The 23,721-nt window shown below is 42.3% G+C and overlaps 1 protein-coding gene across 3 annotated transcripts in view; it reads left to right on the top strand.

The window, feature by feature from the left end:
- Nucleotides 1–22,706, top strand: part of LOC117519395 (N-acetylneuraminate lyase-like) — a 65,418-nt gene extending 42,712 nt beyond the window's left edge. Inside the window, exons 4-11 of one of the 3 annotated variants that reach the window (XM_034180746.1) lie at nucleotides 2,959–3,046; nucleotides 3,156–3,213; nucleotides 16,820–16,895; nucleotides 17,036–17,129; nucleotides 19,253–19,395; nucleotides 19,586–19,632; nucleotides 22,389–22,473; nucleotides 22,556–22,706. In XM_034180746.1, coding sequence (XP_034036637.1) covers nucleotides 2,959–3,046; nucleotides 3,156–3,213; nucleotides 16,820–16,895; nucleotides 17,036–17,129; nucleotides 19,253–19,283 — 347 coding nt within the window. In that variant the 3' untranslated portion in view covers nucleotides 19,284–19,395; nucleotides 19,586–19,632; nucleotides 22,389–22,473; nucleotides 22,556–22,706. The remainder of the gene's footprint in view (nucleotides 1–2,958; nucleotides 3,047–3,155; nucleotides 3,214–16,819; nucleotides 16,896–17,035; nucleotides 17,130–19,252; nucleotides 19,396–19,585; nucleotides 19,633–22,388; nucleotides 22,474–22,555) is intronic. The other 2 variants (XM_034180747.1, XM_034180745.1) reach the window with 2 other exon arrangements.
- Nucleotides 22,707–23,721: the final 1,015 nt, after the last annotated feature.

The raw sequence follows: 23,721 nt of genomic DNA, 5'->3' as shown, positions 1-23,721 counted from the left end.
AACAGTAAGACATATGATCGTGTGATACAGTACCGATATTCTGACACTTTTTTGTTTTCTGTCCAAAAAAGCAAAAAACATCTTTCTTTTTGGAGATTGACCTTGGAATTACACAGTGACCTTAACCTCTAATCATAAAACTAATTGCATAAATGAACCTTCCATATTGGGAAAACACGTGAAATGATGCCTTATTTACTGAAATAGGCAAAATATTGACTAATACAAGGTCTGTTAGAAAAGTATCGTACCTTTTTATTTTTTTCAAAAACTATATGGATTTGATTCATATGTTTTTTACGTCAGCCAAGCTTGAACCTTCATGCGCATGTGTGAGTTTTTTCACGCCTGTCGGTTGCGTCATTCGCCTGTGGGCAGGCTTTGAGTGAGCACTGCTCCACCCCTCTCGGCATTGTTTCATTGCGAGGAAATGGCGGAATGATTTGGGCTTTTTTTTCCATCAGAATGTTTTCAGAAACTGTTAGAGACAGGCAGCTGGAAACCATTCGGAAAATTTATCTGGCTTTCGGTGAAAATTATATGGGCTTCACAGAGAATAAGGAGTGTTACTACAGCTTTAAGGACAGCCCACAATGGCGCACGGCGCGCCGCGCTCCGAGCCACCATCGAGAGGCAGAAACCACCACATCATATCTAAACGGATGGCTGTGTGGAGCCGGGACTGTCGTGTGCAATTTCTCTGGTTATCACAAGAGCTGGACATCAGCCATTTTCCGGCAGATTTCACTTTTAACAAGAGATTTGTCATGGAAAGCCTCACAGAGGCTTTGCGCTTCACGACCGATTCGCTGATGAAGCGAGACAAAGGAACGCCTCCGTTTTGGAGTGTTAGAGGACAACTTGGGACATGTCCAGCTCTCCACAATTTCTCTTATACTCACTCGACTGGTAAGCACTGAAAGCCGAGATAGGCATGTCCCAACTCCGTTTTTCACAGGCTGTTCACGTGCAGCCTGGTTGACTGAGGATTACACCGACCAAGTGTGAGGAGCTCGGCCCCTCCCAGGCTCAGCAATCTCCCGATGATTTATCCAAACTGAAGTACTTTAATTTATTTTCAGAAATGCGCTCCTTTCTCAAAACAGTACAAGAAAGGGATACGGCACTTTGCAGGCGTACAGCAGGACACACTGGTGCCTCGTCAGGGTTCCAAAGATCAGATCCAATAGTCCAGAGTCCGTTGTATGTCCCCCCAAACTGCCAGTACTCACAAACATACTTTAACATCCCTTGTTGATTGTTTCAATATTTTAAAGTGACAGAGAGAGGGAGAGAGAGCACCTCATGTACTGTTCTGAGAACGGAGCACATTTCTGAAAACAAACAAAAGTACTTGACTTAGTCATATTTGGAGTCAGTTTGGGTAACTTGTTGCACCCTGCCTTCACTGCGCATGCGTCATCTCAGAGCGTCAACAGAGGAGTGCTGAGCTCGTGGCACCAGGAAAGATTCAAAATTTTATCATGATGGGAAAAAATACGGTACTGCAAAGAGGAATGGGCAAAACTGCCCAAATATAGGTGCATCAAGCTTGTGGCAAGAGAGTAAACTTGTCCCAAACTCATAAACTGTGTACGGCTTTGTGCAAGTGCGCAAAGAAAATTTAGAAATGTTCAAATTCTCCATCACACATTATTGTGAACTTCATGTGAACGTTATGCAAACAATTCAAAAACACTGTGTGTGAGTACAAGTGATGGCGTTAGCGCACCGCATCAGAGTGCAGCTCGTCTGATCGATTTATAATGAGCTGTTAAATCTATCAGAAACATACTTCTACAGCTGCTCATAAGAAGGAATGAACATGCAACTGTTTTACCAAGTTCTTACTATATAACATTAAAAATAATTACCTTTTAGATGGTTCCAAATGCGTTCTGCACCTCATGAAGTGCAGAAAAGAGAGAGAAAAAAAGCTCCAGATGAAACAGTCCTCTGTGATTCCGGAAGCGATTAGCGGTGTTTTCAACATCCGCACTCCGAGAAAAAATGGTTAATCCGCTACGAAATGATTATTTTATATACGCTGCGTCCAGCTCGGAATACAGCGGGTGATGTGCCATGTGCCATACCTTTGACGACCAGCTTCTTCCACTGTGATCTACCAAGCCTCTTGCGTCTCTAGCAGGCGGTCCACTTCCTGATGCCGTCGATCCGCGCTGTCCCTCCCTCTGTTTCAGGAGCGTCCTTTTGCTCTTCTGTCCAGCACATTGTGTTCCAGAGTAACATCTGTTCTTGAGATGTCTCCAAAGTAACGTTTCCTTTGGTTTGGTTTTCAGCAGAGTTCATAATCTTTTGAATGTTTATATCATTTAGTGTCTTTTTTTTTTAATCTATTGGCTCATCCCATTTTTACAGTGCATCACCACAGCAGAATCATTATAGTGGAGCAATGCTGGTACAAACACCAAATTTGACATGATTCCCAAGATAGGACTTAACAACCTGCTCAAATGGCCACTTGAAAATCAAAGATGGCTGTTTTCTAAGACAGCCACCAAAATGACCTCCTAAAAAATGACTTTTTGCAGTGAAATGCTCCCATCACAATGGATCTGCTTTACAGCATCAGTGAAATCCAAGATGGAGCCTAATTTCACGATGGCCACCAAATCAATCCCAAAATATGTTTTTTTTTTCTTCTCACAAACATGTGTTACTTATTTGATTCGTGTGATCTTGCTCTCAAATTGTAGATTTTCAGGCATGCCAGATTTAATTCATCATGTTCCATCAACATTATGACACTCTTGGTGGTATAAATTGTCATTTATCCATGTTGCCTGCACATGTTGAAACTTAGAACACAATATATTCCACACCTTCTAGTGGGCCTCCATGCAGTAGTTTCAAGAGAGGAACACTTTCAAAACATGTGCTTTACACACTATGTTTAACCTTTGACTTTGGTGGAATCACGACCTGATGGATTTGCAGTGAACGGCACCGCCGGGGAGGGCATGTCTCTCAGCGTGGAGGAGAGGAAGCTTCTGGCAAAGCACTGGTGTGAGAAAGCCAAAGAAAAGTAAGTCATCACAGTGGCCATTTAATGTGACTATATACTGAGTCACTTCCTAAAAAAATAAATCATAGATAACAGTTATCAGAGTGTTAATGTGTGCATGTGTTTGCAGAAACGTTCATGTGATTGTGCATGTTGGTTGCACGAGTCTTAAAGATTCCCAGGAGCTGGTGAGTCTCTGAACACGACTTACAAAAACACACTCATAAAGGTGGAACTTGTCTGCATTTCTGAATATTCCTCTATCTGGAAGACAGAAGGATCAGATAAGACTGTACGAACTCTCAGATTATGTTTTTGTCACAAGATGTTCTAAAATTTGCTTGAATCTTCTTGTCCTATAACTGGCCAAATTTCAAATGTGCTTTTCTACGTCTAATTATTCAGTAAGTAAAACTTAACATTTCTCACTTGACAAATTCTGACTAATAACACTGCTAAAAAAAAACAAAAACACTTTTTTCTTTGCATGGACTTTGAGAACTGATTTTGGGTAATTTTTGGGTGCTGAATCCAAATCTGAGCTCAGATTTCATTGATCACAAAAAATTTGAAGCTAACCAAAAAATTAGCTTCAAATAAGATAAGCTAACTTATAAGCTTCAGATAAGCTAACTGAAAAGTAATCTTTTATGAAGCTAAACCGATAAACCACCCAAAAAATTATCGGAAGCTACAGATAACCAATAACTTTCAGGATTGTCTCGGGTACACTTGCAACAAACAAGCTGAATTGCTTCTGGTAGCATCAAAGGCGACCACAGACCCAAACAATGAGTCAGCACTTCTGTCTTTGGGCGCCCTGCCCCTGCTGGAAGCTCCTGTTATTACATCACTTGCAGCAGTAAAGCAGCTGAGAGGAGCTGCGAAGCTCAACTCTGTACTCAATAACAGCATCGCCGTGAGGCGGAGGTCTTGGAAAATAAAGCAGTGCTGACTTATGGTTGGTTTATACATAAAATTAATACGGATAAAATAACTCCATTAATGTCAATTCTGTCATTTGTACGAAGTTAAAATATAACACATATCACAAAAGGGATTATGGGTAAAATATGCCTCCACTAACACTGATTGGTTGACTCATTCATTCTATGTAAAAACCAACACGTTAATGTGAGGTGTGTGTTGGTGTTTACATAAAATGTGCTTTTGTAAAATATGCCATTTTTTTATTTGTTAAAAAAGGCATTTGCAAAACAAAGCCAAGTTGTGATTATATACTCAACAAAAATATAAACGCAACACTTTTGGTTTTGCTCCCATTTTGTATGAGATGAACTCAAAGATCTAAAACTTTTTCCACATACACAATATCACCATTACCTCAAATATTGTTCACAAACCAGTCGAAATCTGTGATAGTGAGCACTTCTCCTTTGCTGAGATAATCCATCCCACCTCACAGGTGTGCCATACCAAGATGCTGATTAGACACCATGATTAGTGCACAGGTGTGCCTTAGACTGCCCACAATAAAAGGCCACTCTGAAAGATGCAGTTTTGTTTTATTGGGGGGGGATACCCGTCAGTATCTGGTGTGACCACCATTTGCCTCATGCAGTGCAACACATCTTCGCATCATCCGTGAAGAGAACACCTCTCCAACGTGCCAAACGCCAGCGAATGTGAGCATTTGCCCACTCAAGTCGGTTACGACGACGAACTGGAGTCAGGTTAAGACCCCGATGAGGACGACCAGCATGCAGATGAGCTTCCTGAGACGGTTTCTGACCGTTTGTGCAGAAATTCTTTGGTTATGCAAACCGATTGTTTCAGCAGCTGTCCGGGTGGCTGGACTCAGACAATCTTGGAGGTGAACATGCTGGATGTGGAGGTCCTGGGCTGGTGTGGCTACACGTGGTCTGCGGTTGTGAGGCTGGTTGGATGTACTGCCAAATTCTCTGAAACGCCTTTGGAGACAGCTTATGGTAGAGACATGAACATTCAATACACGATCAACAGCTCTGGTTGACATTCCTGCTGTCAGCATGCCAATTGCACGCTCCCTCAAATCTTGCGACATCTGTGGCATTGTGCTGTGTGATAAAACTGCATCTTTCAGAGTGGCCTTTTATTGTGGGCAGTCTAAGGCACACCTGTGCACTAATCATGGTGTCTAATCAGCATCTTGGTATGGCACACCTGTGAGGTGGGATGGATTATCTCAGCAAAGGAGAAGTGCTCACTATCACAGATTTCGACTGGTTTGTGAACAATATTTGAGGTAAATGGTGATATTGTGTATGTGGAAAAAGTTTTAGATCTTTGAGTTTATCTCATACAAAATGGGAGCAAAACCAAAAGTGTTGCGTTTATATTTTTGTTGAGTGTATATAAAACAGGTGTCAAAATAAATAGAACACTGCCATGTACTGGTGCCTAGACGCTCAGTACTTAGGGCGAATACTGCCAACAACACTGCTGGCCAGTAGATGGCAGTAGAGAGCGTGAAAACATGCCAAAACAAAATTCCAGGTAATCAGTGTCTGCTACATTTAAGATGCATGGAATTTAATAAATGCAAACTGATTTTCAGACACCCATCCATCCATCCATCCATTTTTTTCCGCTTTATCCGAGTCAGGTCGCGGGGGCAGCAGCTCAAGCAGAGCTGCCCAGACCTCCCGATCCACACACACCTCCCCCAGCTCCTCCGGGGGAACCCCAAGGCGTTCCCAAGCCAGCCGAGAGACATAGTCCCTCCAGCGTGTCCTGGGTCTTCCCCGGGGTCTCCTCCCGATGGGACGTGCCCGGAACACCTCTCCAGCGAGGCGTCCAGGGGACATCCGGAAAAGATGCCCGAGCCACCTCAACTGGCTCCTTTCAACGTGGAGGAGCAGCAGCTCAACTCCGAGCTCCTTCCGAGTGACCGAGCTCCTCACCCTATCTCTAAGGGAGCACCCAGCCACCCTGCTGAGGAAACTCATCTCAGCCTCTTGTACTCGAGATCTCGTTCTTTCGGTCATGAGCCAAATCTCATGACCATAGGTGAGGATCGGAATTTAGATCGATCGATAAATCGAGAGCTTTACTGATCGAGAGAGGGGGAAGGAGCCTGAGCTTGTGCGGGAGGTTGAGAGATACCGACTAGAGATAGTTGGGCTCACCTCCACGCACAACTTGGGCTCTGGTACCCAACTCCTGGAGAGGGGCTGGACGCTCCACTTTTCTGGCGTTGCCCACGGGGAGTGGCGGAGAGGTGGGGTCACATTGCTTATTGTTCCTCAGCACAGTCGCCGTGTGTTGGAGTTCACTCCGGTGAACGAGAAGGTCGTGTCCCTACACCTTCGGGTTGGGAACGGGTCTCTCACTGTTGTCTCGGCCTACGGGCCGAGCGGCAGTGCAGAGTACCCGACCTTCTTGGAGTCCCTGGGAGGGGTAGTAGATAGCGCTCCAACTGGGGATTCCATTGCTCTCCTGGGGGATTTCAATGCCCACGTAGGCGGCGACAGTGAGACCTGGAGGTGGGTGATCGGGAAGCACGGCCTCCCCGATCTGAACCCGAGTGGTGTTCAGTGTTGAACTTCTGTGCTAGTCAGAGTTTGTCCATCACGAACACCATGTTCGAGCACAAGGGTGTCCATAAGTGCACGTGGCACCAGGACACCCTGAGCCGGAGGTCGTATGATCGACTTTGTAGTCGTATTATCTGACCTTCGGCCACGTGTCTCGCACACTCGAGTGAAGAGAGGGGCTGAGCTGTCGACCCGATCACCACCTGGTGGTGAGTTGGATCCGATGGGAGGGGAGGAAGCCGGTCAGACCTGGCAGGCCCAAACGTATCGTGAGGGTCTGCTGCGAAAGACTGGCGGAACCCTCTGTCAGCGAGGCCTTCAACTCCCACCTCCGGGAGAGCTTTTCCCAGATCCCGGGGGAGGTTGGAGACATGGAGTCCAAGTGGACCATGTTCTCTACCTCCATTGTCGATGCGGCCGCTCGTAGCTGTGGTCACGAGGTCTCTGGTGCCTGTCGCGGCGGCAATCCCCAAACCCAGTGGTGGACGCCGGAAGTAAGGGATGCCGTCAAGCTGAAGAAGGAGTCCTATTTGTCTTTGTTGGTAGGTGGGACCCGGAAGCAGCTGACAGGTACCGGCAGGCCAAGCGTGCCGCAGCCCTTGTGGTTGCAGAGGCAAAAACTGGGGTCTGGGAGTAGTTCGGGGAGGCCATGGAGGAGGACTATCGGTCAGTCTCAAAGAAATTCTGGCAAACCGTCCGACGCCTCAGGAGGCGGAAGCAGCTCTCCACTAGCACTGTCTACGGTGCGGATGGGGAGCTGTTGGCCCTGACTGGGGATGTTGTCGGGTGGTGGAAGGAATACTTCGAGGATCTCCTCAATCCCATCATCACATCTTCCAAGGAGGAAGCAAAGACTGGGGACTCAGAGGCAGACTCATCCATTACACAGGCCGAAGTCACCGAGGTGGTTTGAAAGCTCCTGGGGTGGATGAAATCCATCCTGAGTACCTTAAGTCTCTGGATGTTGTGAGACTGTCTTGGCTGACACGCCTCTGCAACATCGCGTGGCGGTCGGGGACAGTGCCTCTGGTGGTGGACCCTCTGTTTAAGAAGGGGGACCAGAGGGTGTGTTCCAACTACAGGGGGATCACACTCCTCAGCCTCCCCAGTAAGGTCTATTCCAGAGTACTGGAGAGGAGAATTCGACCAATAGTCGAACCTCGGATTCAGGAGGAGCAGTGTGGTTTTCGTCCTCGTCGCGACACATTGGACCAGCTCTACACGCTACATCAGGTGCTCGAGGGTTCATGGGAGTTCGCCTAACCAGTCCACATGGATCTGGAGAAGGCGTTCGACCGTGTCCCTTGGGGCACCCTGTGGGGGTGCTCCGGGAGTACGGGGTCCGGGGTCCTTTGCTAAGGGCTATCCGGTCCCTGTACGACTGCCGCAGGAGCTTGGTTCGCATTGCCGGTAGTAAGTCAACCTGTTTCCAGTCCACGTTGGCCTCCGCCAGGGCTGCCCTTTGTCACCGGTTCTGTTCATTATCTTTATGGACAGAATTTCTAGGCGCAACCAGGTTGTAGAGGCGGTCTGGTTTGGGAACCACAGAATCTCGTCTCTGCTGTTTGCGGACGATGTGGTTCTGTTGGCTTTGTCAAATCAGGACCTTCAGCGTGCACTGGGGCGGTTTGCAGCCGTGTGTGAAGCGTCCGGGATGAAAATCAGCACCTCCAAATCCGAGGCCATGGTTCTCGACCGGAAAAAGGTACTTTGCCCTCTTCAGGTTAGTGGAGTGTCCTTGCCTCAAGTGGAGGAGTTTAAGTATCTCGGGGTCTTGTTCACGAGTGAGGGACGGATGATTTTCAGACATCTTATATACACTCAACAAAATATAAACGCAACACTTTTGGTTTTGCTCCCATTTTGTATGAGATGAACTCAAAGATCTAAACTGACATTGTATGATTTTTTTAATAATTTATTTGTATGTTACTGCTGCAGATAAGTATTTGATCACTACCAATCAGTAAGAATTCTGTCTCTCACAGACCTGTTAATTTTTCTTTAAGAAGCCCTCTTATTCTGCACTCTTTACCTGTATTAATTGCACCTGTTTGAACTTGTTACCTGTATAAAAGACACCTGTTCACACACTCAATCAATCACGCTCCAACCTGTCCAACATAGCCAAGACCAAAGAGCTGTCTAAGGACACCAGGGACAAAACTGTAGACCTACACAAGGCTCGGATGGACTACAGGACAACAGGCAAGCAGCTTGATAGAAGACAACAACTGTTATGATTATTTATTAGAAGTGGAAGAAACACAAGATGACTGTCAATCTCCCTTGGTCTGGATTTCATGCAAGATCTCACTTTGTGGGGTAAGGATGATTCTGATAAAGCTCAGAACTACACAGGAGGACCTGGTCAGTGACCTGAAGAGAGCTGGGACCACAGTCACAAAGATTACATTAGTAACACATGATGCTGTCATGGTTTAAAATCCTGCAAGGCAGCAAGGTCCCCCTGCTCAGGCCAGCACATGTCCAGGCCCGTTTGAAGTTCACCAGTGACCATCGGGATGATCCAGAGGAGGCATGGGAGAAGGTCATGTGGTCAGATGAGACCAGAATAGAGCTTTTTGGAATTAACTCCACCTACCATGTTTAGAGGATGAGAACAACCCCAAGAAAACCATCCCAACTGTGAAGCATGGGGGTGGAAACATCATACTCTGGGGGTGCTCGTCTGCAAAGGGGACAGGACGACTGCACCGTATTGAAGGGGGATGGATGGGGTCATGTATTGCGAGATTTTGGCAAACAACCTCCTTCCCTCAGTAAGAGCATTGAAGATGGGTCATGGCTGGGTCTTCCAGCATGACAATGCCCCCAAACACACAGCCAGGGCAACTAAGGGGGGGGGGTCTCCGTAAGAAGCATTTCAAGGTCCTGGAGGGGCCTGTCCAGTCTCCAGACCTGAACTCAATAGAAAATCTTTGGAGGGAGCTGAAACTCCAAACCTGAAAGATCTAGAGAAGATCTGTATGGAGGAATGGACCAAAATCCCTGCTGCAGTGTGTGAAAACCTGGTGAAAACTACAGGAAACATTTGACCTCTGTAATTGCAAACAAAGGCTACTGAGCCAAATATTAACATTGATTTTTCACAGGTGTTCAAATACGTATTTGCAGCAGTAACATACAAATAAATTATAAAAAAAAATCATACATTGTGATTTCCGGAATTTTTTTTTTTTTTTAGATAATGTCTCTCACAGTGGACATCACCTAAGATGAAAATTGCAGACCCTTCCATGATTTCTATGTAGGAGAACTTGCAAAATCGCAGGGTGTTCAAATACTTATTTTCCTCACTGTAAGAAAAATGTTAAAGAGCAAACAGGAATCGATTGCAATGATTCCAAATGAAAATAATGGAGAAGCAACCTGAGCTTCTTCTGGCATTTTTACATAAAACAAACAATAACAGTGTCTATAAAACCCAGAGAATATATTCATGAGAGTTTTAGGCACAATATACAAAGAGTTTTGTGCTGTTGTCCGCGTGGAGGCTGATCAGAGTGTCTCAAATGCGTTTCTCTGTCGTGAGTGTACTGAGATTACCCATAATGCACCTGGAGACAGCATGTCCAAATTAAAACCTCTAAAATTAGTGCATTACTTTAAAACTAAACATATATCTGATATTTTCACTTTATAAAACTTCACACGTGATGTAATTTACATAACTTGTCCGAAGTTAGTTTGGTTAAAATTTTAACTACAAGTTAAAACTGTATGCTTCTGGATGACTTGGGTGATATTGCCAGTGTATCAGTATGGGGTCAAAAGAAAAGAACTTTTTTCTTTTCTGTGACCAGTTCTTCTCTGTCTACAGAGGATAAAACTGCACCATCTCCTACAAAACATTTAACTTGTAGGTGCTCAACTGATTTTAGACTTAATAAATGTTGTAACTGTTAAGCTTTGTTCACCACTGCCTCCAAAAATATGTTAGCGGTCTAAAAATTATCAGACCAAAACTTATTGGAAGATAATTGGTCCGGTGATGGTTTTCAAAGTTATCTGAAAAGCTAATCCGATCATGAAAACAATAGTTTTGATAATTAGCGGTTAGCAGATTAGCGGAACTGTGCCCACCACTGTGTATTGATGGATGAAATAAAGTTCACTCACGGGTTTAATGCCACTAATCGGACAAAAGTAGCTTCAAAAGCATAATTTATAAACCAGGTTACCGGAACGTAAACAAGAGCCGTAATGTGGTTTATGGTGCTGAAGAGGTGTGAGAGACGACAGCTTTTACTTCCATGCTTGATACGAGAAATATGTTTTCATATCTCAAAAACGTAATGTGAATAGCAACAACGAACACCAGATTCAGATCAGCGCCCCCAAATTCCCCAAAATGTGTCGAAGAACTCCATGCAAGAAAACTCCTGTTAACCAGTGTTATAGTTAATATCTGTACATGGGGAACAGTGGAGATAGTGATGAAACCCACAAAAAAACACATCAAATCAACATTATGTCTCTAAGGGCTCCACTGAAAAATTGCTAATTCAAAGTAAAAGTGAACTTAAAACATGATTAAATGAAATATGTCGTCGGTAGTGGTGCACCTCTTAAAAAATCTAAATTCTCATTTTCAACACTAGATTTTTTTTTTATTTTTTAATAGTATTTTAGTATTTATTTTTTTTTTTTTCTTTTCCTTCTTCCACCTATGGGTCAATAGAAAAGCAATGTTTGTAACTTGGTAACTGTTAGATTTAGTCTCTTTAAATAGAATAAAATGTACTCAAGCTCACAATTATCAATTTATAAACCTTTTGTTTCTTTAAAACAAATTATTGTATCCACCAAAGATACAATATATACTGTACTTCAAACAGCACATTGACGCTGCAATTTTTATATGCTCTCAACCCATTCCATCCACGATTTCACTCATGAAATGTAACAATAAATAAATAAAAATGCCCTGCAGCGGTGTCCAAAGACATTCCAGAAAAATCCAAGAGGGGGCAGGTTTTCTTTGCAACCACCAACTCCAGCAGGTGGTTTCACTGATGAACATCACTTTGAGCAGATGGAATCAGTGGTGGCTGGTTTAACAGTAGGATGGCTGCTTGCTGTCAGGTCCCTCATCAGCTTGCTTGACCCCAGAGGTGGAAGGCATTGTGAAAATGGGTTCTGGTAGCTTTCAAAAAGTTTGTTGGAGCCAGATAAAGTCTTTGTGAATTTAGAAAAAGTCAAAACTTTAAGAGCAGCGTTGTAACGTACAGAAAAGGAAAGTCGCTTTTCTGTAAATTCGCTATAATTTTTGAAAAGTTCAGCTCGGAAGTTCTCTTAAAATTTGAAATACTTGATGAACAGTAACAACGTGGGCTATTAATTTGTTAAAAGTATCAAAGAATGAAACAATGAATGAAGCCATGTGGTAGCTTAGCTAGGTTAGCATGGGGCCTTGTTGACCCAAAAGTAAAGTTAAGTGTTTGAAGAAAGGAAGAGAGAGGCAGAAAGGCCAGCAGAAGAGGCTGAAGAAGGGCTGAAGAGGTCCATTCTGAAAGTTTTAAAGGGGGCTTACGTCATTAAACCATTAATCTAACCGTGATTAGAGACCCTGCAAGGCTTAGGACAAATGTGGGTGTGGAAATCCATTAGCTTAGCGGGGAAATTAGTGCAGAAAATCCACTATGGTGATAGTGCGGTTTATCTGCCAGGGAGGGAATTTCAACAAGTTGAGACTGTGGCCTGCTCCGTAGACGTGTCCATAAAAATCATAGAGGGATATGCTTTACAAACTTAATACCCATTACTATATTGGATCATGTTGAAATTGAGGATGGCCCAATGGTTGTTCCAGCAATAGCAAAGATTTTGTGTATGCTACCTACAACGCACGTGGAATGTCTCAAACCTAAACCTACTTCTAGGCATCTTATATATGCCACTCTGGAACCACGCCTAAACCCAAACAGCTCAACTGTCAACCCCCACTGAGGTCCTTAGACTGGGTCTCATTAACACAAGATCACTGTCCTCAAATCATTGTTGATTAATGATTTAATTATTGATCATTCCCTTAGATATGATTGGGTTATGTGAAACCTGGCTTAAACCTACAGCTGTCCTCCCCTTAAATGAGGCCTGCCCACCAGCATATACATTTAGTCATGTCCCTCGTGATGCGAAGCAAGGCGGAGGTGTAGCTCTTATTTATAAATCTAGGTTTAGCTATTAGCGGTGGGGGTCACAAATATAACTCGTTTGAGCATCTGATTCTCCGCTCCACTCAGGATATTACGCATTGCCAAGGTCTAAGAATAAAAATCCGCCGTATTACTTTGTCACTGTATAGGCCTCCTGGCCATCATTCTGAATTCCTTAGATGAATTTGGTGCGTTCATTTCTAACTTGTCAACGAGAGCAGATAACATTCTGATCATTGGTGACTTTAACGTTCATAAGCCTTCTGATCTCCTCTGCAAATCATTTATGGAAATTGTGGAGGCATTAGGATTTCGGCAATGCATTCGGGATTTGACGCACATTAGTGGAAATACCCTGGATCTGGTTCTCACACGTGGTATTGCTGTCATGAATATTGACATCATGCCTCTTAGGTCAGTGGTCTCTGATCACTCACTTATTAAGTTTACAGTTTCACTGCCGTGTTTAGTGGAACAACAACCTTATATATCATTACGGCGATGCATCAACTCCTCAACTAAGACTGAACTTGAAGCTAGACTGCCTGATGTCTTAGCCTCACTTTTGACAAATACCCAGTCAGTAGACAGACTTGTGGATAGTTTAAACTCAGTGCTCAAAACTAACACTCGACATGATTGCCACCACCTGTGTTGAAACGCTTCTCCCCCAAATCGCAGTCACCTTGGTTCAATGATTATCTGCGTGACCTCAAGCATAAAGCACGAGTTCTAGAACGGAAATGGCGTCGTTCAAAATTAGTATTCCACCTTGCATGGCGTGATGCTATCTTAGACTATAAGCATGCACTATTGGCTACAAAGTGGACCTATTACTCTGATTTGATCAACAAAAACAAGCATAACTCAGAGTTCTTGTTCGACACGGTGGCAACACTTATTCATGGACAACCACCTGTAGTTCGCTCTACTTTTACAGCACAAGATTTCCTGGATTACTTTGAGAAGAAATAGATAACATTAGGTTGAACATATCCCTTAACCCAGCCACTACACCCTGCTATTGAGGTGGGCGCCACTATGAGGTATTACCTAGATTTACATAATTTGATGGTATCTCTCTAGACATGCTGACGAAACTCGTAACGTCAACAAAAGCACAACCGTTCATTTGATCCTATACCAACAAAACTGTTTAAGGACCTGTGGTCCACTCTTGGGCCGACTGTGCTGGAAATTATTAATCTTTCTTTAACTTCTGGATCTGTTCCTAAACGTTTCAAATATGCAGTGATTAAACCCATTACTTAAGAACCTAATCTTGACCCTAGTGTACTGAAAAAACTATATCGGCCGATATCAAATCTATCATTTGCTCTAAAATTCTGGAAAAAGTGGTGTCACGGCAGCTTGTACACTATCTTACTGAGAATAATCTCTTTGAGCCGCTGCAGTCTGCTTTTAGAAAATATCATTCCATAGAAACGGCTCTCAATAAAGTAGTGAATGATCTTCTGCTTACAATGGATTCGGACACCACTACGGTTCTGTTGCTTGTTAGATCTCAGTGCTGCATTTGATACAGTGGATCATCATATTCTACTTGATAGGCTGGAAAATCATTTTGGGATTACTGGGAGTGCCCTTGCATGGCTGACGTCATACTTGACCAGTCGTTCTCACTGTGTTTTGTACAGTAACACTACCTCTAACCTTAGTGACATGAAATTTGGGGTTCCTCAGGGGGTCTGTCTTAGGCCCCCTGCTTTTCTCCCTTTATATAGCACCCTTGGGCACATATTGCGGCATTTTGGGATTACCTTTCACTGCTATGCAGATGATACTCAGTTATATATGCAGATAACTGCTGGTAATCTCGTTCACATAAATCCTTAGAAGATTGCCTTGCATCAGTGAGAAGTTGGATGTCTAGAAACTTCCTACTTTTAAACTCTGAAAAGACTGAAATGATGGTTCTTGGTCCAGTGAGACATCGCCATCAATTTGACCAGTTAACACTCAGCCTAGGCTCGTGTGTCATACATCACACTGACAAAGTGTTACCTTGGGGTAATTTTTGATTCTTCGTTGTCCTTGGTCTCCATATTAGAAATATTACTAGGACTGCTTTCTTCCACCTGCGAAATATAGCGAAGATTCGTCCCATCCTGTCTATGGCTGATGCTGAGACCCTGATCCATGCGTTCATCTCTTCTTGATTGGACTACTGCAATGTTCTATTTTCTGGTTTTACCGCAGTCTAGCATTAGGGGTCTCCAATTGGTTCAGAATGCTGCAGCCAGACTTTTGACACGAAGCAGAACGTTTGACCACATTACACCCATTTTGGCGTCTCTTCACTGGCTTCCTGTCCCAGTGAGATCAGATTTTAAGGTTCTGCTACTAACCTATAAAATTATTCATGGACTGGCACCTCCCTACCTAGCTGACCTAATTAAACCTTAGTACCGGCCCGGGCTTTACGTTCTCAGGGTGCAGGACTACTTTGTGTCCCTAAGGTGAATAAGAAGTCTGCGGGTAACAGAGCTTTCTCTTATCATGCCCCTGTTCTGTGGAATGATTCCCTGTGTCAATAAAACAATCAGATTCTGTGGAGACTTTCAAGTCCAGACTTTAAGACGCACTTATTTTCCCTTTCATGTGGCTAGCATACTGGTGCAGTTTTGTTTTTACGCTTTTTACTCTTTTAATTCATGTTATTAGTAATTGGAGCGGGCCGCGGCCTCAACTTCACCTAAATTCTGGGTCTTTTAGTGAAGCTTAGGGCTAGTGGCGGCGATCACCTTAGTATTTCTTCTGTTTTTCTGTTGATTAATGCTGACACAATATACTGTATTTTTTGTCTTTCTGATGCCTGATTCTGTTTTTTCTCTGTTTAAGGTGCAGCTCCATCCAGAGATGGGAGTTGTGTTTGTGTTGGCGACCCTCCTGTCCTGTGCACCAACAGCAATTCTTGTATATTCGTCCCGTGAATTGTTCTGTGAATTATTTCTGTAATTTATGTCTGTATCATGGCCCAAGCAGAGGGTCACCCCTTTGAGTCTGGGCTGCTTGAGGTTTCTTCTTCAGAGGGAGTTTTTCCTTACCACTGTTGCTCTGGGGGTTGGTAAGGTTAGACCTTACCTGTGTGAAGCGCCTTGAGGCAACTCTGTTGTGATTTGGCGCTATATAAAGGAAATAATTGAAATAAAATAAATTGAATTAAACCCCACCTACGTGGATGGGTAACTTCACAGAAAACGTCATGTGTTACAGAGGCAGACAACTGAGCAAATTCTTGTTCCAAGACCTTTTTGGGATGAATATAATGTTATTAAAGGCTTAAACACATCCTACACATACCACTTGGTTAAAAGAATATTCCATTATCACAACATGGATAAGTCAGAAAAAAACACCACATTTAAACACAACAGCAGTTACAAGGAACACATGTCATTTAAATGAGGTGATTATATGCAAAGCATTTTGTTTGAATTATCAACACAAACATTAGAATTTTATATATGCATAACATAAATACTGGTCTCTTGCATTCCTATTTAAACAAAGCTTTCCTCACTTATACCTAGAGATAACAGCTGGTTGTCAAGGCTCAAAGCTTATGGCCACATCTTATCATGGAAGAGATCCTCTTGCAGTCTGGAGAGCTTCTGGCCTTGGCGTGAGGCCATCAAAGGTGGATTCTCCTGGCCTGGGAAATTTCAGATTCTGAAGTGAAGCAATTATATTGTCATGTAATTCACAGTGACAGAAATTTAACTGATAAACAAGCAAATTGTGATGTGTGGCCAGAGTGGAGGCCTACGGGGGCTGTCTCCAACACTTATCTCCAGATGGAACCAGGAATTTCCTGGTTAGGAGTGAAAACACGACAGTCTCTGTCCTCAGTTCAAAACCTCAGGTTTTGTTGAGAAAGCATTACTGTATTTATTTAATTACAGCGAATCAATGCCATGCACTACATTATTCTTTTTGCAAATGGGTCAGTTTAGTATCTTGGTTGCTGTTGGAACTGATCCTATGAATTAAGTCATTAAAAAGTGCTCATCAGCTGAAATGATTAAAGTTCCTGCACACCTTGTGTCTTCCAGGCTGAGCATGCAGCATGCATCAAGGCTGACGGGGTTGCGGTCATTACCCCTTCCTTCTACAAACTCAAGACTGCAGGTCTCTGACATGATGTCACATGAGGGGCAATTTTAGATTTCAACAGTTGTATCCTCTTCCTAAAAACACTTCAAAAGTGAACTAATTCATATTTTCTTCAAATCAATAATCTACTTATCTTTCCTTCTGTCCTACCTCAGATGCATTGAGGAAGTTCCTACAGGAGGGTGGCGCGCTTTGCCCAGGGTTTGCCCTTCTATTACTATCACAGTCCTGCTGCCACCGGTATTACCTGTGCGTTCCAGTTCCTACGGTTTGATGACTTATGCTTCTCCTTGCATCAGTAAAGTGCATTTACAGTGTGTGGAGCACAAAACTGCAGGTATCAAATAATCAAACAGCCACTGAAGGTGACGCATACTGTACGTCTACTACGGAAGGGATCGCCCACCGTGCAGTGACTCTGCTTGCTCCTCCCACTGCTCATTATCTAACTCACATGCGAGCCAATCAGGAGCTACCGAAACGCCAAACATGTGGAATCATTGTGATTGCAGCAGGTACACATGGAAAAGATGCAAAATGGTTGCTCTCATAACCTGCACTCTAAGAAATAAAATGTTGAATTTAATTGATTAAGTTAAGGTAACTTTTTCACATAACATCGTCAATTAAGTGCAAAACAATATTGTAGTTGAAATTAATTAAATCAAATGAAACATTATTACTTAAATCCATAAAATTAACAATTGCAAGTATATTGAAAATAATAGTATTAATTACATTAAAACCCCTGTGTTTCATTCTTAGAGTGTGGTTTGTTTGGGAGGCAGGTGTGCTCCCAAACAAACCGTCTCTGGTTCAAGGCTGGCCACGCCCTTTTCACTGTGTTCATTGTTAGGAAAAAGCCAAACCAACATGTCGACTGAAACGCCTTTGGTGACCCTGAGCAAAACCCAATAAAATGTCATTAAGTGGTTTTACTTTCTTACTTTTTTAAATTAGTTTGTCTTTTAACAGTGGGACAGTGTTGTAATGTTTTTACAAAAACTGTTGTATGTTACAGGAGGCACACTGTAGAATCACAGCACGGTCACGCTGGAGAAACATTTTAACAAATTTCTTACAGTGTGCAGTACACATCCCACGTGCACAGAAGGAAGAACGAGAGAATCAAAAGAAACTGAGGAAGAGGGCTGAAGAAAGTGAGATGAATGATTAAAAACTGGAACAGACTTAAGGCACCTTGACACTTGCATTAGTTTGATCCCTGCACTGCTGCACAGGTCGTTGTGCCAGTGCATCCCGCTTTTCCCTGCTCGATGCCACACTATATAAAATAATCATTTTGTAGCTGATGACATATTTACTCTCAGACCTTGGCTGATGAAACCATCTCTCATCGCTTCCAGAATCACAGGGAAATTATCTACTGTAACAGCTGCAGGTTGTCTCATGCACGTCGTGTGTGTAGAAACATTTGGAATCTTGTCTCAAAGGTAATTATTTATTTGGTAAAACAGTTGCATTTTCACTCCTTCTCATGAGTTAAATAATGTATCTGTAAACATGTTTATTATAGATGTAACATGTAATCTAATTTCAGGTTCTGATGCTGTGCATGTTTTTGAATAGGTTGCAAAATGTTCACACAAGTGGCAATAAAACTTTATGCATGCCAGAAATTTTGAATGTTTCAGAATTTTCTTTATGCACAGTTCACAGTTTACTCACTGGTACGCAACATTGTGTCAGTGTGGGGATCAAACCGTGCAAGTGTGGAGGTGCCTTTACAAATCATTAAGGAAAGCTGCTGGTGAGCAGATCTACAGGCTGAACAAAAGTTCTGTCACACAGCTGCAAAGTCAAATGTCCTGAAGCAGAACGATGTTGTCAGTGAGCTCTCTGCTTCTCTGAGTCTGAGAACTTCCTGACGCTGAAGTCCATGTATGTGGACTAATGTCTGAGGTATGATGAACCGGTTCTCTTGGCCTTCTGTGGCCACATGTTGCTACACAACAGTTTCCAACTTAATACTGTTGACAAAATGTTCCAATTATTGATGCAAAAATAAAAATGCATAAAAAGTTGAGGAAAGGATTGCTGTTTTAAAATGACATAAATATAAAATATGTTTATGTCTTAGGACCTGCAGTTGCTGCTTATTGAAGATGTTTGAAGCAAGAAATAGGTCAAAATTATGATCCTGGAATTTTTCTATCCATCAGTGAGATGTCAGGGAAAAATCATGGAATTTTTGGGATCCCTGAATGAGGGTTTAATGTGAAGCTTGAATGATGGTCTCATGACTTTTCACTTAACTGCACCACTGGTCAGCCGGTTATAACTGGAGACGCGCTGTAGCTTGGACGTGTTACAGACTTTTGCTGAATGTGAGGCTGTTGTTTGTTCTTCAGTGCAGCTGAGAGAGGTGATGGAAGGTATTGAGACGCTCATTCCCTCCTTCAGTGGTGTGAAGTTCGCCAGCAGTGACATGATGGACTTTGGTCTGTGCCTCAGTAATTACCAGAAGCAGTTGTTCCTGTTCGGCTTGGACGAGGTTGGGGTTTCTCTTTTCTTTTGTACTACAATGCATATGTATAGAAACAAGTGTGTGTGTGTGGTGTTGTGTGTGTGGTGTGTGTGTGTGTGTGTGTGTGTGTGTGTGTGTGTGTGTGTGTGTGTGTATGAGAGAGACCCTGATGTGTCCTTCAAATCATTCTAAATGTGTTTATTTCATTTTTGTATAGTATCTCCTACCAGCGCTGGCAATGGGAGCAGGAGGGGCAGTGGGCAGGTCAGTGTTCTAAAACCATCACCGTGCTGCAGGAGATGTCCAAATGCAGTCAGGTCTGGTAGTATTTGGACAGTGACTACTACTGCTACTTTTGTGGCTTCTGGATGCCAGCCATTTGTTCACCTAGCCTCTTGATTGTCTGAGCCCACAAGTAATTGGACAAACTAAACATAAGGATATTTTTACTATGTCATCACTTTTACAGCCAGCTTTCTTTTAGACAAGTCAGGAGATGGAAACATGAACATTTCCAAGTCACTGAAGATGTTTTGGGCTTCATTTACATCAATCCTTAGGAAAACCAAACAGTGTGGTCAGTCTGCCTGGAGGGGGCAGTTCTTACAAACATAGTGACCGTGCAAGGAGGAGACTCGTGAGGGAAGCCACCAAGACACCCAGGCCAATCTGAAGCCATTATAGACTTCTGATGCTGTGACTGGAGAAACTGTAAAGAGTGCATTTTTTTCTCTGTTGACATTTCAGCTGCAATTTACCAGAAGGCACATGGGAAATACAAGCCTAGATTAGATCCATTTTTTGTGTGTGGAATTTCTTCTCATCTCAGTCCCACCCTGCTGGTCAAACAGACAGAAGCTGCACTTTCCACTGTCTCTGCAGTCACAGCTAGAGAAGCCTATAACATCACTGTCATTGGTGACTTCCCTCACTTGGCTCTTCCTTGTGCAGTGTTGGAAAAGTTTGTGCGCTTTATTATTTTTCATTATTATCATGATGGGAGAATGTTTTCTTTTAATTGGTATCATGTATACCAAATATGTATTGTGCTAACTTTACTTTAATGCTGAGGGTTTTCATGTGAAACGACAAAAGACAGTTCTGCTCAGGCAGTAAGGTAGGAGAAGGCCACTCTCCCCCATTTGAGAAAAATATGTTTGTCTTGGCCAACTTGGACTGGATAAGTCCAGCAGCAGTATTGGAGACCTGGGGAGGGTTATGACTAGGGATGGGTATCGAGAACCGGTTCTTTTCGGGTATCGTTTGATCCACCGACATCAGTAAACCTTTTTACTTAATGATTCCGCCGTTGTTTTTGGGGGTGTTTGTCAGGAAAATGATCATTTCTCTACATTGATTACAGACCCTTGCAGCGGTCTGTAATCAACTTTTCTGTAGCGCGGCTTTGCTTTGAACCTTGAACCAATCGAAGCAGTGATTCGCAGATCGAAGCAGTGCTTCAATCATTGCTTCATTGATTAATTTTTTTTCTTTCCCTTTCCCCCACTAAAACCCCAAAGAGCATATGTCTAAGTATTATTTACCTTTTTATGTTAACCGACCTGTTATGGTCGTCTGAAACAGTTGATAGATGTATTTTATAACTTAAAAACGGGGCTGATGCTAACATGTTAGCATGTCTATGGCATTTTCAAAGTTAGCATTAAGCAGTTGCAGCTGTCAACCATTTGTTGTTGTAAAAGAGTCAAATGTATTACAAATTGTAATATTTTTTAAATTTATTTTGTTTATATATTAATAATAATAGCAAGCACAACAATAATAGTAATAACTAATGATTATATACAATTTTAGTGAGACAAACAAAATAGAAAACCAACAATGAACATACATAAATAAATAAATACATACATACATAAATAAGTGTTTCCTGTGAACACATAGTGTCTCTCACACCTCCACTTCATCCCTGTCTTATTTAAGTTTAATGACAGTTTCTTTCGGTCAAACCATATTTTCAATGTGTGATTTCCTCCAGAACTATCTGCCAAACTAGAAAACTGATTGTCTGGAATAGTCCCAGATTGCATTTCAGAGCTTCTAGAATTCAAACATTGTCATGCAGGTGGTGTTGGGGGGTAAATTTGGGTTTCAGCTTTTTTTGGTTTTCACCACTTTCATCCCTGAATATGTGGAAATCGTGAGTCACTTTTGTGCAGATTAAAGTTAGTAACCTTTGACTCCCGTCTTGTCTGCCTTCTTGTTGCGAGAAAGAAATGAGAATCGTCCTCCAAACTCCAAACGTTGCGCGGCTCTCTGACGAGTCAAGTTAGAACGATAGAGTCCAGTCGGAATTAATAACTTCAAAGTGAAACACTGTTTTGTTATTTTTATTTATGTCCAGAGATCAAGGATACAGTGACTAATTTCATATTTATTTACTTTAAGACTCAATGAAATACATAGAAAACCTGTAAAGCCTACTTTTAGTACAAAATTCATGAGGTATCAATAAGGGAATCGATAAGGAATCGGATCGATAAGCAGAATCGATAATGGTATTGATATCTATAAAGTCTTATCAATACCCATTCGTAGTTATGACTGTGAAATCTTTGCTAAAATACTCCCCCCATGTGTTAGAGTCTGTGTATATATTCTGAGGTTTTGCTAATGTGCCTCAGTGGGGGCACTCCTGCAGTAATAAAGTCTTCAAATTGAAGCAAGATGTCTGTCTTCCTCTGCCGCAGGTCAGGGCGGTTATTATTTTTCTGACAGCAGTCAGTTATTTTTAAACTGCCACCACCACACAGGTTTGCTGTACACAACCATACTGTTTGTATTTCTTAATGATTGTCAATGAAAGCCAAGAAATATTCAGATATCCATCCTCTGAAAACAGCACGAACGTGATTATTTTACATTATTCAAGTTTAAAATTTGAATCCTCCACAGTATTAATTCAGCAGGAGTAACTGGTCCTTCAGGACATGGCAACTATGATCCTTTCATTCTTCTTGGGAACAACTACAAATAGCTTGTTTGTCTTGTGCCTTCAGTACATATAATTATCTGGGACGCCAGGCCAGCCAGCTCATTTCAGCTTTTGAGGAAGGTGACCTCGTCCAAGCCAGGAAAATCCAGGTAGAGTGATGTGCATTCCCCTCATGTTGCTGTCTCACATCAGTTTTGGGTGCTGACATCTTGTTGTACTTTCAATGAACAGAACAAGATACTAGAACTTAGCAGTTCCATCATGGGAAAAGGTGGGTGATAGCCAGGGTTCTAGCTAGGACCATTTTAGTGCCGGGTAAATGACGTGATCCCTGAAGCTATAGGGGTTTTATACCACTAAAACATTACTGTTTTCAGCTGCTGCCCTTCACAGCTCTGTAGCCACAGAAGGCGCTGACTCTGATCTCTGCTGTTTGCATTTTGATACAAATAAAAATGATCTTCTGGACTCAAGCCCAACACCTTAACCACTAGACCATCACCTCCCCTATTTAGTCATTTTCTCTAGATTAACGCTTTTTCTAAGAGTGTAAGCACACTGAAGTACATGCAAAGCATCCCTACTTAGCCTTAATACATTTTTCATAACCTTCAAGTTATATTATGAACTTAAAAAGACATTTGGATCAGAGTTTGTCATGAATTATATGCTGTAGAAGGCTGAAAATGGTTATTCTCTTAAACCCAAGTTTTTAGAGTGTAGACGTTTATGGATTCAGTGTCTCCCGATCTTATATGCTTCAGGACACTATAAAGTACCTCTGATAAAGTTTTGGCGCTTTTGTAAAAAAGTGCATGATTCCCCTAAAATTTGTCCCTTAGCCGCCGGACTTATCAGTTCGTTCGTTCATTCGAGATTAAAATATGAAAGTTATAAACTGTACACTCTTGTACTTGTCTGTGACTTTTTCTGTCTTAAATAAAAGATAAGCAGACAAACGTGATGTGAGTGATGGTTGTTTTGGTTTACAAGAAATAAAATTCAGCTTTTACACTGAAAAAAAAAAAATCCACTTGTTTTTACAGAAAATTCTGGCAGCTGTGGTTTCCAGGGGAATTCGGTCAAAATTACAATGAATATGTAAATGGTTTGCACATACATATTTATGTAAATTTTACAGTTTGAACTTGTAATTAAAAAATATTAATCTGTAATTTTGACTGTCTTTTCATGTTGAATTGGCATGGCCATGCTGATATTACACCTTTTTTTTTTTTTTTTTTTTGTAAAATTTACAAATTTATTAAGTCCCTTTGGCTGCTCCCATGATTTCCACCCCTGATATCTGTCTGTATCTTATAGACTAATAAGCACAGTAGCTTTGATTAGCACATGTTGCCTCAGAGCAAGAAGGTCATTGCTTCGATTCCCACCTG

The sequence above is a fragment of the Thalassophryne amazonica genome, chromosome 10 (genome assembly GCF_902500255.1).
Source record: "Thalassophryne amazonica chromosome 10, fThaAma1.1, whole genome shotgun sequence".
Classification (NCBI taxonomy): Eukaryota; Metazoa; Chordata; class Actinopteri; order Batrachoidiformes; family Batrachoididae; genus Thalassophryne; species Thalassophryne amazonica.
This window is presented reverse-complemented; position numbering and strand designations above follow the sequence as displayed.